General features: G+C 45.3%; 1 protein-coding gene across 12 annotated transcripts in view; it reads left to right on the top strand.

The window, feature by feature from the left end:
• The window catches only part of PITPNM2 (phosphatidylinositol transfer protein membrane associated 2), a 1944277-nt gene that overhangs the window by 1649037 nt on the left and 280291 nt on the right, over positions 1–14949 (top strand). For 9 of the 12 annotated variants that reach the window (XM_069619654.1, XM_069619649.1, XM_069619650.1 and 6 more), the window contains one exon: positions 7400–7564. The exons of 1 other annotated variant lie outside the window; for it this stretch is intronic. In XM_069619654.1, the coding sequence (XP_069475755.1) occupies positions 7400–7564 (165 nt within the window). The remainder of the gene's footprint in view (positions 1–7399; positions 7565–14949) is intronic. 2 more of the 12 variants (XM_069619653.1, XM_069619657.1) reach the window with 1 other exon arrangement.

The following is a 14949-nucleotide window of genomic DNA, read 5'->3' as shown; positions in this document are numbered from 1 at the left end:
TTCTTTTTTCCGGTGCTAAGGTCTGGCTTGTTTTCTTGGGGTATTGGCTTGACACCCACCTGGAGAGCTGTTTCGGTTGTTTACAGTCCTTCTTTTCTCGTCCAAGGTTAGGAAGCAGTCTTTCCTCTCTGATATTCTAGTCAGTGGTTTAGTTCTTATCGCTTGAGATTTGGTTCCACCGGCCTTATTAGTTTGTTGTTCTCTATTATTTAATTTTCTTGAATGTGTATCCGGGTCATTTTCCACCATATTTTGGATGTTTTTCTCAATTTCCTCCCATTCAGAATTGCTTAAATTTCTCCACTCTTCATCCGTTGCACTTTCTTCGATTGTCTGGATTAGGTCACTTAAGTCAGCACCAGATTCAGACTTGTAAGCAACCTCCTTCTCCAAGTCAATCGACTGGGCACTGTCTTCACACACTGCCCGGCGGTCCCTCTTGTCATTAGGAGTAACCATTTCTCTAAGGGCTTTCTTGGCTTGGGGCTTGGGTTCTGAGGTTGGTGGTGAGCTTATATTTCTTATAAAAGATCTCAAGCCATTTAGCTTGCTTTTTTCTGTCCGCTTCTTATTTTTACTCTTTTTTTTTATCTTTTTGAGATTCTGGATTTGACTAAGTAGGGTCCTTTTCCGTTTGAGTGGCCAAACCATGTTTTTCGGATCCTTGAAAAATAGAAAAGTTAAAGGGGGGGTTGCATCATATTCGGCTTTTTAGCAGATTGTGTATCTTTTATTTTTCCCATAGCCTTAGAATTTTGGGCTTCCAACAGCATTACCCCAGTCTTCAGTGGAAGTTTTGGTTCATTTTCCACACTTTTGATGGAGTCGCAATTTGTTAGGTCAGTGCCCGGTCTTGATTTATTATTTCCTGTTGACAGAGCTTCTTCCTGCTTTTTGAAGTTATGTCGCATCCACTTGCAGTCTTCCAAGACTGCTTCCATTAATGCTGACTTATCCAGGGATTCCCTTCTCGCTAGGTCACCAAATCGGTTTTGCCATAATTGTGATTGCTCAGCCTCTTTGTTCATACGGTGTTCGATTTTTCTTGTAAAGGTTTCCACCTCCAGCAGTTTCAAAGCCGCTATTTGGCTACTAGTTTGCAGGTCTTCTAGTGATGAATTAATGCACTCGTAGAGCTTTATAAAGGGTGCAATGGTGATAGTTAGTGCTGCCATCACCGTGTTTTGAATGTGGGTTAGATCAGATCCGATTTCCTGGCCGGAATCATGATCTTCATTTAGGCCCGGGCCCTTAAGTTTGGTAAGCACCTCCATCTGGGTATAGGCAGACTTTCTCCTAGTCTCCAAACGAGTCCCCGGGTGGGGCGCTTTTCCTACTTCTCCAGCTACATCCACCAGACCTAGGCCTCAGGCTCGAGGGAGTCCCAGCTGTGATTCAGATCTCTTTTTAGTTGTATTCAATGGGGAAGAAGCCAGAATTCGGTCATCCATTTCTGCGATCTTTTCAGTGATAAAAGAAAGACTCTTCCGTTTTTCTGTGGCAATCTTACCATTTATAGCTGAGATGTCTTGCATTAGCCTCTCCACTAGGTATGGATTCGTGTTTTTCTCCGGTCTATTTCCATCCTGCTGTATTTTCCCTGGGCCCGGATTCCTCGATCCAAATTTTCCGTTTAATACCATGTTTAGGATTGTTGGATTCAGGGGGCAGAAATCATTTAGGGCATAGGCTGCCGACCATTCCGGTAGTGCACTGCTGCTCAACTTAGCAGCGGCTCCACTTGACGGGTGGAGGGACATTAAATCCTCTTCGGTATATTCATTTGACACCTCCCAGATCGAGTTGCCTAAGACACCTGGAGGGGGCATTGTTGGCTGGGGTTTAGGGAGGAGAACATTGTTCAAATTTAATTGGTCCTCGGTCCCATCACTGGTGGTCTCTTTATTTACCATTACCACGGGTACTGTTTGGTCACTTTTTACCGCCTCCACATCCTCCATTAATGATGGAGAGTTTCTCAGAGCATCTGAGAGGGCAGACCCAGGGGCAGTATACAGCTTTGCCACTGACAGATCCATCTGTATGTCAGTGGGCCTTACATTTGTAATCAGTGACTACCCTGATGTGCTTAAGTCGGCCCCATTGCTTAGCACTTCCAACTGTACAGAGGCCTCTTCCAGTGGATGTCAGGGCCATTGTCGCAGATGGCTCTTCACATGGGTGGGGAGCCATAGTAAAGGAGGATGAAGTAGTATACTGTTGAGTCTTAGTCTCTGTTGCGCTCAGGGCGTGCACCGTTATTAGCCTTCCACGCTTTATCTTGCTTTCTGGGGAAAGAGGCTTCTTTTTTCAGGGGTCACACGTTGGCACAGCATAGTCCATAAACCAAACTTTCATGTAGTCAGAATCATGATCCGGGTCATACTCCTTACTGCCTTGATAGGTCTTATGAGGCGCTTTTTGGGGGCAGGTAGATGATATCAGAGGCCCCTCTAAAACTCCACCCAATAGATTTGAGACAGTGAGGGGTGGGCAGTTTTCTTTCAGTAGCTCTGCTCCTGGGGGCTCGATAGAGTGCTTTGCTGTCTCAAGCGGACGGTCGCGGACTGCATATAGCAGTCGCGATTGTTTTAACAGTTTACGACCACTCGAGGGGGCAGGCGGGGCTGGGGCCGGCAGAGAGACTAGTCTTAATCTTACCTGATTTCTGGTGCGGGACCCGGCTGTCACTTGAGAGGTGTCCTCCATCTGTGCCTTTAGTCTGTCAGGTTTAATTTCCTGGGAGGCGAGCTTCGTCGGCGTGCAGCTCCGCTACGATGAAAATACGTTGCCACTCGCGAGAACCTGCAAAAACCCGGGAACACCTGGAAACACCACTTACACACCACTTCCGTGGAGGGAGGGTGTTTTGAAGTGGCTGTCGGCACACGGACTCCGCCTTCAGTTAAGGGGCTAGCTGCTATTTCAGACGCTCCGCCAGCAGACAGGATAATGCAGCGTTCGCCACAAAGTTCAAATACGAAATGGACAGGGGGTTGCAGTGGCACCTGGAAACACCACTTACACACCACTTCCGCTCCGCCTCCGCGGAGGGATGGTGTTTTGAAGTGGCTGTCGGCACACGGACTCCGCCTCCAGTTAAGGGGCCAGCTGCTATTTCAGACGCTCCTCCAGCAGACAGGATAATGCAGCGTTCGCCACAAACCTCAAATCCGAAATGGACAGGGGGTTGCAGTAGCATGTGGAAACACCACTTACACACCACTTCTACCCCGCTTCCGCAGAGGTAGGGTGTTTTGAAGTGGCTGTCGGCACACAGACTGCGCCTCCAGTTAAGGGGCCAGCTGCTATTTCAGACGCTCCTCCAGCAGACAGGATAATGCAGCATTCGCCACAAACCTCAAATCCGAAATGGACAGGGGGTTGCAGTGGCATGTGGAAACACCACTTACACACCACTTCCCACGTTATTGAAATCATCTCAAGGCATTTAACAATTTGTCAAGTAATTGTGACGAATCCCAAGTTATTGTCACTGTTTTAGATTGGGAACCCCTCCCTCATGAGGCCAGGGTGATGAGGCTGCTACCCAATTGTCCCCGTGGGGGTGGGGCTCAGCGGGAGGATCTCATGGGGTGGGGGTCACCATTGAGGACAGTGGCACCATAGGTAGAATGCAGTATCCCCTTAACCCTCCCATCTTTACCCAAAACACGTCTCTTACCCTTCATCCAGTACCACAATGTACTGTTGCAATGCAGATCCAGTACAATCCACTAAAGAAAAGGACACTCACATAGAAGCTAATGACAGTACTCATACGTCCTGTTCCCTTTCCTGCATCCTTGTAGGGGTGTCCCCAGGCATAGGGACTGTACCGAAACAGCGTAGAAAATGAGCTTCCCCTTTAAATTTAGTATAGCGTGCAGTGGTGCAGCCCTGGGCGTAGGAACGCCCACTAGCCCGCCCTCCGGTGCCTCACCACAGTCCCTTTTTCTGCTCGGATGAGAACTGACCTGGCGCACCCTCCATCCCAGGGTGTAGCACAAGCCCACAAAAGGGTGGCCAAGAAAGCGGGGGAGTCTACACACTCAGTAGCCATTTTAGACACAGACCTAAGGCGATTGAAAAATCGCAAAATCGTCAGTTTCCTGAAATCGCCTATACAGATAGCACAGGACTGAACCCTGCTCCACCCCAGTGCAGGGCACATGGGTGGGGTAGGTCAGATTTCACTATCGTCAGTACATCCCAGACTGATATGCCAACCTTGAGCTCAAAATTCAGCCCACCAACTGTTGTGGGGCTGGAACCAACAATCGCAAAATCGGCAGTCTCCAGAAATCACCCATACTGATAGCACAGGGCCGGACCCCCGTTCAAGCAAACCGATGAAAGGCAGTTTTCAAATGTTTTCCCTAGTATTCTATACTACCTCCTCAACATTCCAGCCAATCATTTATCCAGTCTGGAAACTTCATCTTTTCTTGGGGAGCTCCCCTCAGTCTGAAAAGGAAATAAGGCAAGGAAAACCATAAACTCACTTTCTCCTAACTATTACGCCAAACTTCTTCAACTACAGGTAAAACATGATGCATTCCTGGTAGCATCACATCTTCAAAGGAAGGAGAATATGATAGCAGACTCGCTAAGCAGATTTTTAATGTGTTCCACAAATGGGAGTTGGATCAGTCTGCTGCAGTGAAGATCTTCATCTTCTGGAGTTATCCTTAGATAGACATTTTTGCAACTTAAGATAGTTATTTCTGTCTAGTTGTGATTTTAGGATTTGGTTATGCTGGTGCGTGCTCCACCTCTGGATTGGTCACTCAAGAAAGATCATGCCTTTCCAGCTCAGCCTTTGATTCATTTCAAGTTTAAGAGGACCCAGCCATGCTTGATGAGGATAACTTGTCCATTCTAGCCTTGTCAGGTTTAGTTATTGGATTGTCTCATCCTCTGATACAACGGTCCTGTCACCTGCCTTAAGTAACTGATCTTTTGACCCAGGACAATGGGATGGTTTTTCATCCCTCCCTATCATTGCTCAACTTGAAATCATGGTATCTGAAAATCTCCCCATAACGTTGGCAGTTAGACAGTATTCCTTTAATGGTTATGCTTCTGCCATTGAACCTTGGGAAAAGGCTTGAATATTGTTAAGGCCTCTAGCAATTGTTTACATTGTTCATGTCTTACCTCTTACCGGGCCTCAGGATGTGAATTTGGTCCTCTCCGCTGCTATAAACAAACCATTTAAGTCAGTGGCTTCTTACAATGAAAATGGCCTTTTTTCGTGGCTAGAACCTCTGCTAGTTTCATTTGAGGGCTTTAGGCTCTGTTTTACAAGCAGCCATACCTACCTTTTTATCAAGAGATGGTTGTCTTGCAAACTCTTTGGTCTTTCCTCCACAAAATGGTTACTGACTTCCATCTTAACCAGGAGATCATTCTTCTGGTATTTTTTCAAAAACCTGATTTAAATAGAGGGACGAGACCTTGCATAACCTTGATGTAGCAATGATTCTCAAGTTCTACCTACAGCAGACAAACCCATCCAGGCACTCCAATTATCTCTTATGGTGGGCTGCCCCCTGGCAAAAAGGCCTCTAAGGATTTTGTTACTAGGTGGATTGTGTCATGAATCTCCAAATTGTAGGAGTTAAAACGGGATCGTATTACATGAGGGGCTTGAGGTGCATTGCAATAGGGCTAAAGGCAACATTGGTGGCTTGCCAAAGACATGTTGCTATTGCTGATATTTGCATGGCTGCCATTTGGGCCACAACTCTAGCGTTCACTAAACACTATTCCTTGCATACTTCCTCGAGTAAGGATTCTTCCTGTGTCCAGGAAGTACTTCGAAACCTTTTTGCTTGAGGACTGGCCGGGTATATGCTGCATCCAACTCCACCCTTGTGCATTACTTCCTTTCTTCATTGTCTGGTCCCAGCCACTTAGGAAGGAGGAAGAGCAGGAAGATAGAGAAATGCAAAAATACCTTCTTGGTGATTCAGATTCTCTTAGACCTTGTTCTCCCATCTTCACAGCATTCACCCTACCATCCCCTAGTGCACATACCATGCCTCAACTATCCTGTTTGGCAGTAGGGAGAAAAACATATGGAAATATGGTGTGGATGTTGGTGACGTTAGGGTAAAGGGAGCAAGGCTGGTCTGCTTGAGTAAATACATTTTCCTAAGTGGCAGTGTGTCTTTTTGAACCAGTTTTGCCTGCCAGCGAATACAGGCTAAACCCACCCGGTTGTGAAGGGGTAAGAGCAAGGGCTAAGAGATGCAGAATCACCATGAAGGTACATTTTCATGTTTTCACATAGGCGACATGTAATGCTCATTATTTAGAGCTCTTTTTCCCAATTGATATTATGATGGTCATTTTACAACAAATGCAAATTGCATGCAGGGGACCACCAATATTACCACTCACATGCTGTCTGATTCCCTGCATGTCATTCTAAACAGTTGCAAGGCGCAGAGGAAAACTGAAGAGGAAAACCAGGTGAAATCCCTTTTACTCTTCAGTTTTACTCTCTGTCTTTCAAACAAAGTAAACCCTGCCTGCAGATTTCGGTTTGCAGTCAGCGTTTACTAGTGGATGCTTATGGCATCCACCTGCTGTTCAGCAGCTGCTAATTCGAGGTGGATTCCACAAGAATGAGGCTGTTTTATGCTAGCATGAAAATCTCATGCACGTGTAAAACGAAGTGCTCGCCCAAGACTTTGCTTCATGTCCCTGCTCGGCCTTGGAAGCAGACGTACATGAGGTGAGGAGGGAGATGGAGGCATAACAGCATTACACCCTGCTTATACACCTCCATTTCCAGGTTACAAAATCATCCTCTATGACTGCTCACTGAACGATGGCATCAGACTAGTATTGCGTCAAATTACTGGAAACGGGTCAATTATGGATTTCCCTTTCGTGTCGCAGAGCATCGTTGAAACCATAGTCCTCAATTGATTTAAAAATGGAATTGTGTGATGTTGCTTGAGTTCCCTTTTAATTCTAAAGTGGGTCTTTTATTTTTGTCTGATAAATATGCTTTTTTCTGTAAAGTTTGGAAGAAAATCTCAGAACCCTATGTTCCCTTTTCCTTTATTTTCACTGCTATTTATTTTAGTGTATATATAGATATGTGTGTGTGCATATTTATATATACAAAGTGCATATTGCTATCATTTAAGAATGACTTATGATTTTGCTCATTGTTTTACCACCTTAAATTACTTGAATATGAACCTTATTTTATTCAGCTGTTTTTTAGTGTACTCAGATGAAACTCGTTTCTGTATATCCATTTGAAAGTGTTCCATCTGAGCCTGCTTGCGACCCTATTACCTACTCTCCTAGCACTTTGTCTTTCATTTTGTCTTGCAAGTTGGTCTAATTTTTTTATTTCCCTGTTTCGGCTTCATAGCAGATGTTGTGCAGTCGCATGGTGCACTCTTCGTGGAAAACTCCTCCCCTTCCTCCCCCACCACTGCCCCAAACTTCAGGGGATTCCGGAGGGCGAGTGAGATCAGCATTGCCAGCCAGGTCTCAGGAATGGCAGACAGTTACACTGCTTCCAACATAGCCAACAGTAAGTGTTCACCAGCCTCCATAACACCCACTGGCAGGGATGAGTGCCACACAATACATTCATGTCAACACATGGCGCAAAATCCATGAACTCATAAATCTCGTTCACCTGCTTTGTATCTGCTTATGTGTGTCTTTTGTGTACATGTATATCTACAAACCAGGCTGGACCTGTTCCCATTGAGCTGAGGGGTGTCATAATCCTAACCCTAGCCACATAGGCGAATCTTATGGCTTCTCAATAGTTCTATGCTTGTTTGGAAGGTTTGATGTTCCTATTATTTGTTTCATTTGGCAATAATGGAATTTCTATTTCACCCATTCCTTTTGGTAGGGTGATGAATATGTAAAACGCTATAATTGTGCATTAGAATTGCACTATAAGGGTGCAAGCAAATGTATTCTCAGCCTTGATTTGTTTTTAAAGGGCTATCTAGTTAAAAGAAACAATTCTAGTTCTCTTTACTTATATGTGCGCTATAACTAGTTGTGAACAGTAAAAATAAGAATGTTCCTTTTTTAAGAACGTCTGGTTGGTTTTGGGACCTAATGGGACCTGCTTCCATAAATTAGCCATTTAAATGGGCCTTTCTAGTGTATAGAAACGTGTGCCGGGTCTCTTTACTCATATCTGCATCATCAGCCATACCCAGCAATAAGGTTTTAAGAATGTTCTTTTCTTTGATGATTTTTGGTAGGGCTCTGAGACATGTTGTAATATAACCTAATGCATAGGCCATTTACATAGTGTTTTTGGCTTCCTTTACCCTAACTCTTGGGTCAGCACATAAAACAAAACTCAGAGGCGTTAGCTAAGCACCACATGAAGGCCCATGTATATATTTTCAAAAAAGAAAACATGATTGAAATGAACGGAGGAAACAAGTTCCCATAGATTGACAGAGCCAGTGGTGCTTTCCATATAGTCCATTTAGTCCATTGGCGTGTATCTATATTATATGGACTAATATATAATTTCTTAGGGAAGAAGACCAAGAGTAATTTGACAAAATAAATAATTTATTCTACCTGATGGCCTTCGGTTTCAATGCCTCAAAACACATAACATTGGCCGACCAACACTGCAGTGTACTCATCAGACTCAATAGCCCACTGAAGCGTGTGCATATAAGCCACAATAGATATGCCTCAAAGGCACTGTGAGGTAAGAGTAGCCAAAGGCCTTATACCACAACAACTCTCATTCACAGATGCGGCTATATCACAACACATAATCATTGTCAGAGAAAGTGTACACTTGACTTACATATGGAAAAGCTTGTAAATGACACATATCTAATTGCACATTATTTGCAAAGTAAGTTGCACCAGAGCCATAAAAGAAGTTGTTTGTAGAACATGCTCAAATGTTTTAATTAGTTACGCATTTGTAATTTACAATGACACACGAATCACTCCTAGTCTCAGAGGCTGTTTAAGGGTTTTTACTGAAGTAAATGTGGGCCCTATGGCCATTCCTCTCTCTCTCATCTTGTGTTGCTCGCCCATCCTAACCCAGGCGTCCCTGACCCCAGGTTAGTAGATACAGAAGATTGATCCCCTAATGTCTATTTCTATTTTCTGCTAGCCCCGAGAACCTAAAGTCAGAACACCTTCTCTCACTAAACTCCACCAGGCACTTCCTAACTTTCCCTTCACCATCCAGTGGTTAGTATTCTACTGGTATTTGGGGATTGTGCCTTAAAAATACCCTGTTGGATTCAGGATCCATCTAACATGCTCGCTCTCAGCTATCCCATCTCTACCTCCAATTCGCCTCATTCCTCCCTCCAGTCTCCTGTCCCTTTGATGTTCTCAGTCCTCCTAGGTCTTGTCTTCACCCTTTGATGTTACTCTTCTTCCACTACTGTACTGTTCCGTTCTCTCCACTCCTACTCCCCCCTTCTGCACTGCTACTGTCTCCTCCATACGACTTCTCCCTCCTCCACTCTGCTACTCCCTCCTTCAGCTGCTCAAACACCCTCCTTTCACTCAGTACCATCCACTTCAAAATCACTCCTTGCACTAATCTTTCTAATCACAATCCCCTCACAACACACCAGTCTCACATCACACTACCATTTCCACTCACTAGCCAATACCTCACCTGCTCAAAAAATGTACTTGACAGCCTGCCGTCGCTTGCTCCCTCCTGCTGGTCTGTTGGTCGTCCTCTACCTCTGACCTCAGCCGAATAACCCACACTTCCAGGGGGAGTTATTATTGTTCCTGGCCGTCCAGACTGGTAGAGCATGATCAATTGAAACCTTCGGCCATTTAGGTAATATCGTAGGCTGTATACTGCCCATTGGACAGCAAGGCTTTAAGCTCAATTATGGGATAGTTCATCTCAATGGGTTTGATTTTCCAGCTGATGTAGATTATAGGCTTCTCTTCCCCATTTTCAGTTTATGATAATACCACTCCTAGACTCATAGTTGATGGGTCCGCTGCAGTAGGCCAACATGTGGTCTATCAGCACTTGGAATATTGGTAGTAAAATGAACTGAGAGTTGGGATTAAGAAGGCCGTCTCGGCTTTAGCCCCCTCATCCATACATACCTGCCAGTAGCCCTTTGTCAGATCGAGAGTTGAAATGAGCCTTGTGGTTCCCAGTCTCTCAACCAGTTGGTCGATCCACGACATGCGGTAGGCATCAAATCAGGGGATATCTCATTATATTCCCAAAAGTCTGCACAAAATCTGGATGTGTGTTCTGGTTTACGCATGTGTCCAACCGGGGATGACCATTGCCTATGTGGTTTTACTATAACCCCACTTCAAACATCTTCTTTAACTCATCTTGAAGATCAGTTTCTGGGTCTCTAGAAGCCGGAATGGTTTAAGCAGGATGACTCTTCCTGGCCGTGTGTGTATTTTGTGGACTGTCCCTTGTACCAACTCTTTCTAATCACAATCCCCTCACAACACACCAGTCTCACATCACACTACCATTTCCACTCACTAGCCAATACCTCACCTGCTCAAAAAATGTACTTGACAGCCTGCCGTCGCTTGCTCCCTCCTGCTGGTCTGTTGGTCGTCCTCTACCTCTGACCTCAGCCGAATAACCCACACTTCCAGGGGGAGTTATTATTGTTCCTGGCCGTCCAGACTGGTAGAGCATGATCAATTGAAACCTTCGGCCATTTAGGTAATATCGTAGGCTGTATACTGCCCATTGGACAGCAAGGCTTTAAGCTCAATTATGGGATAGTTCATCTCAATGGGTTTGATTTTCCAGCTGATGTAGATTATAGGCTTCTCTTCCCCATTTTCAGTTTATGATAATACCACTCCTAGACTCATAGTTGATGGGTCCGCTGCAGTAGGCCAACATGTGGTCTATCAGCACTTGGAATATTGGTAGTAAAATGAACTGAGAGTTGGGATTAAGAAGGCCGTCTCGGCTTTAGCCCCCTCATCCATACATACCTGCCAGTAGCCCTTTGTCAGATCGAGAGTTGAAATGAGCCTTGTGGTTCCCAGTCTCTCAACCAGTTGGTCGATCCACGACATGCGGTAGGCATCAAATCAGGGGATATCTCATTATATTCCCAAAAGTCTGCACAAAATCTGGATGTGTGTTCTGGTTTACGCATGTGTCCAACCGGGGATGACCATTGCCTATGTGGTTTTACTATAACCCCACTTCAAACATCTTCTTTAACTCATCTTGAAGATCAGTTTCTGGGTCTCTAGAAGCCGGAATGGTTTAAGCAGGATGACTCTTCCTGGCCGTGTGTGTATTTTGTGGACTGTCCCTTGTACCAACTCAGGTTTTGTTGGGAACAAGTCCGCCTAGCCTTCAATCCATTGAGTGAGTTCTTGGTGTTCTGTGATGGTTGGCCGAACTGGAATGGACAATCCTCATATTTTGAGAGGTAGAGTGCTTTTCTGTATTATTGGCATATAGCACCAGGAATTGCTGATTACTGTTTTATCTTGATGCTTTGAGCTTGTTTATGTGGTAGAGTGTAGATGGCTTCTGTCGATTGGCACGCTGCACTTTATAAGTTAGTGGGGAGACTCTCTGATGATTGTATATAGTCTGTGCCATCGGTCCAGCAGTTTGTTTTGGGTGGTGGGCAACAAGACAATCACGTGGTCCCCCACTTGGAAAGTATGTAGTCAGAACTCTCGATAATATGCTCTCTCTTGATGGCTCTGGACTTCCTATAGATGGGCTCTTACCAACTGCCGGACTTGGTTCATGTACTCTCTGGTGTTTCTGCAGTGGTCACTGGTTTATCAGCAACTGTATGGGCCTTCCCAATGCTCCTGGAGAATATCTAGAACATTACATGGGGTGTCACCCGTACACCAGTTTAAAAGGGGAAAATCTGATTGATGCTTGTGGGGCCTTTCTGCGAACAGAGCTCATGGAATCAGATCATCCCGGTTCTGCCAGAAACCAATGTTCTATGTACTAGCTCTTCCCGGTGTAACATACACTGTTCTAGAATATCTTAAAGGTCAATACCGGTCGGTAATTCATAGGGTCAATTCTGGCCCACTTCTTAAATATCGGAAATACCACTGATCGCTTCCAGGAAGGAGGCGTAGGTCCCTGTGACTTATTAATGGTAATTGAAAAGGCTAAACATATCAGATGAAATGGGATGTATACATGGTATAAGAACAGTATCTAAGTAACATCGATCACACAGGCTGCTATGATGTGTTTTTGCAGACACGTAATTGTCAACCTTGTTCCATTGCAGAGTGCCCGTGATGGGAAAAGATTGGTAGTAGCCTAATTACAGCACCTACTTTAAGTTTTCGCTCGTGAGGAGGCATTTGTCGTACAGCATTTTGCTCTTTTGTGGCCGAAACATTGACCCAGTGATTACCTGTTCATTGACACTGGAACCGCGGTGCCCTATGTGAAGAGAAGTGGGGGGTTGAAAGAAATGACTTGACATTTTTCTGTATGTTTGTGATACTGGAAGGTGAAGGTGACCACATAGAACAGTGCTCATTCTGTCTGTTGAAATGATAGCTGTTGTTGAAGTGGGTACACTTTGCCATTTGAACAGCAGAGGGCAACCTAACACTGAGAAATTGTATCAGCTGAGTACAGAAACATATCTAAGTGTTTAATATATATAGATGTGCTTCAGAGTTTTGTTAAATCTTTCCAACAAGCCGCTGGTTTGGGGATGTTAAACGTGGGTTCACAGGGGTTTGGATCATCATCAGTTCTTTCACCTCACTTATTAGTCTTGACAGGAAGCTATTTCCCTAGTCTGTCAATATTTCTGTGGGAAACCCCACTTGTGAAGAAAGGAATCTTGCCTTGGTGGTGTTGCTTTGCATTGGAAAGACTTCCCGATATTGGGTCTACTATGATGAGAATATATCAGTTGCCTGATCTGGAGGGTTCTAGTTGTCTGACTATGTCTATGCCTATCCGATGACAGGGCATCTCGATAATAAGTAATGGTTGTATAGGTGCCCTGGATCCATCAACCGGCGAGGTCTTCTGACAAACTGGGCAACAGGCGCAAAACTGTTATGCGTCTGCATACTCACCTGACCAGTGATAACAGCTAAGCAGTGTCTTCTCTCTCTAGAACCAGGTTTCTGTTTGATAGTCTATAGTGGGCTAACACGACTATGGTCTTCCTGAAGGCTCTCAGGACCAACAACTGATAGTAGTTGGCTCCATCTCCTCTAGTGTTCACACAGATTGGATGCAGGGACTGCGAGAAACCTGAGGGTATCCTCATTCCTACTCCCCCTGGAACATCTCCTCATGTGGCCAGGGAAAGGTCAACGCTCTTGGATCCCGACCCTGGGGGTGGAGAAGCAAGGGAGGATCACCTGGGCACCAAGTCCTTGGGGTACCCACAGGCGAGACATGGTATCCTCCTTTTCCCTGTGAAAACCAGCCTAACCCTCCACCAACCTTTATGGGCTATTATACAGCAATTCCCTTACATTTTCCTCATTCAACCTACTACAGTACTGTGACGAGGAGGAGGCAACTAGGAGCAGTGAGCACCAGTGAATCATTTCACCACTCTAGCACTGAGACGAGTAAGATGCCTGCCGAGTGCTGTAAAGGTCAGGCATGTCCCTCTAATTGCAGTCAGGCAATGCCAATTTGGAATCCACACCTGCAACCTATCAAATGGTTGCAGGTGTGGAAACCAGCAACACAGGGACCCAGTAAGGCTGCCTGTATGAGAGAGTCCAGCATGGAGTGCAGTTTGTGAGGAGGCAGCCGTGGTGGGTCCTGCAGAGAAGCCTGGACGCCGGCAGACAATCCAAAGAACCTTTGAATCCCAGGAGCAGGCGGGCCGTAGGGAAGCCACACAGCTGGAGCTGCGGGAAAGGAAAAAGAAACCAAGTTGCTGCCAGCGTCCGCGGAAAGGGAAGCACAGCTGGCGTAAGAGCATCAGAAGTGCAAGCAAAGCTTGCGGTTAAAGGAACGCCAGCCGGAGAAGCCAAAACCGAACAACGCAGCTGCCCGGAGGGACCTCCAGGGACCGATGAGTTAAGGGATAGAGTCACTTGCACCTGGGGGCACTCCTGGGTCCATGGGAAAGCAATGCAAATGACGTACGAACAAAACAGCTTTGGAATAATGAAACTAAACCAGAGCTGCCGGTTGGGTGAAAAGTAAGCAGCAAAACAAATGCTTACGGATATTCAATAACGAAATGAATTAAGCTTTTATGAACAACGCAAATGCTTACAAATATTGGATACCGAACTGAATGAAATTATTGTGGGCAAAGTCACTATCAGATGATATATGAATATCAGAGGCAAGCAGACATAGACATTGCAGGCTTGAAAGCAAAGTAAGAGGCAAGAGAATAAGAGTGGAAGATTGAGAGAGAGCATGGCTGCAAGGTGGTAAAGAAGCAAACTCACCACCAAGTGCACTTTATACATGTTTTTAGTGTGGCACGGCCCAGGACTGGCCAAGGATATATGATACAGTGTGGCACAGCCAAGAAGCTGAAAAGGGGAAGCCAAGTGAAGGTGAGATTTTCGCATAAAGACAAGAGTCTGACAAGCAGAAGCCAAGTCAATGTGAACATTCACACAGGAGCAAATGCAGAAGAACCTGTGTGTGCCAAAGAGCCTAGGGTTCCTCGTTGCACGACCTGCAATGGGTGGACCGTGTAGTCTGACAACTGCACCTAGACCAGGAAACCCTCCACTGTGAAAGCCAAAGACCTTGTTAAATCAAACCTGAAGGAGTACGCTGATTGAACTGTTAAACTTATCACGAAGGACTATTAACTTGATTTGAAGCTGTTTTGAACTTTGGAAAACTGATACCAAGAGTAAGTTAAAAAGCAGAAGTCTTGGGGAAGGGAACCCTGAGACTAAATGAACGTTAATGCTGTCTTGAGGACGGAGCCCTCA

The sequence above is a fragment of the Ambystoma mexicanum genome, chromosome 10 (genome assembly GCF_040938575.1).
Source record: "Ambystoma mexicanum isolate Mex_15411 chromosome 10, UKY_AmexF1_1, whole genome shotgun sequence".
Lineage (NCBI taxonomy): Eukaryota > Metazoa > Chordata > Amphibia > Caudata > Ambystomatidae > Ambystoma > Ambystoma mexicanum.
Note: the sequence above shows the minus strand (reverse complement) of the source record. Positions and strands in the feature narration are given on the sequence as shown.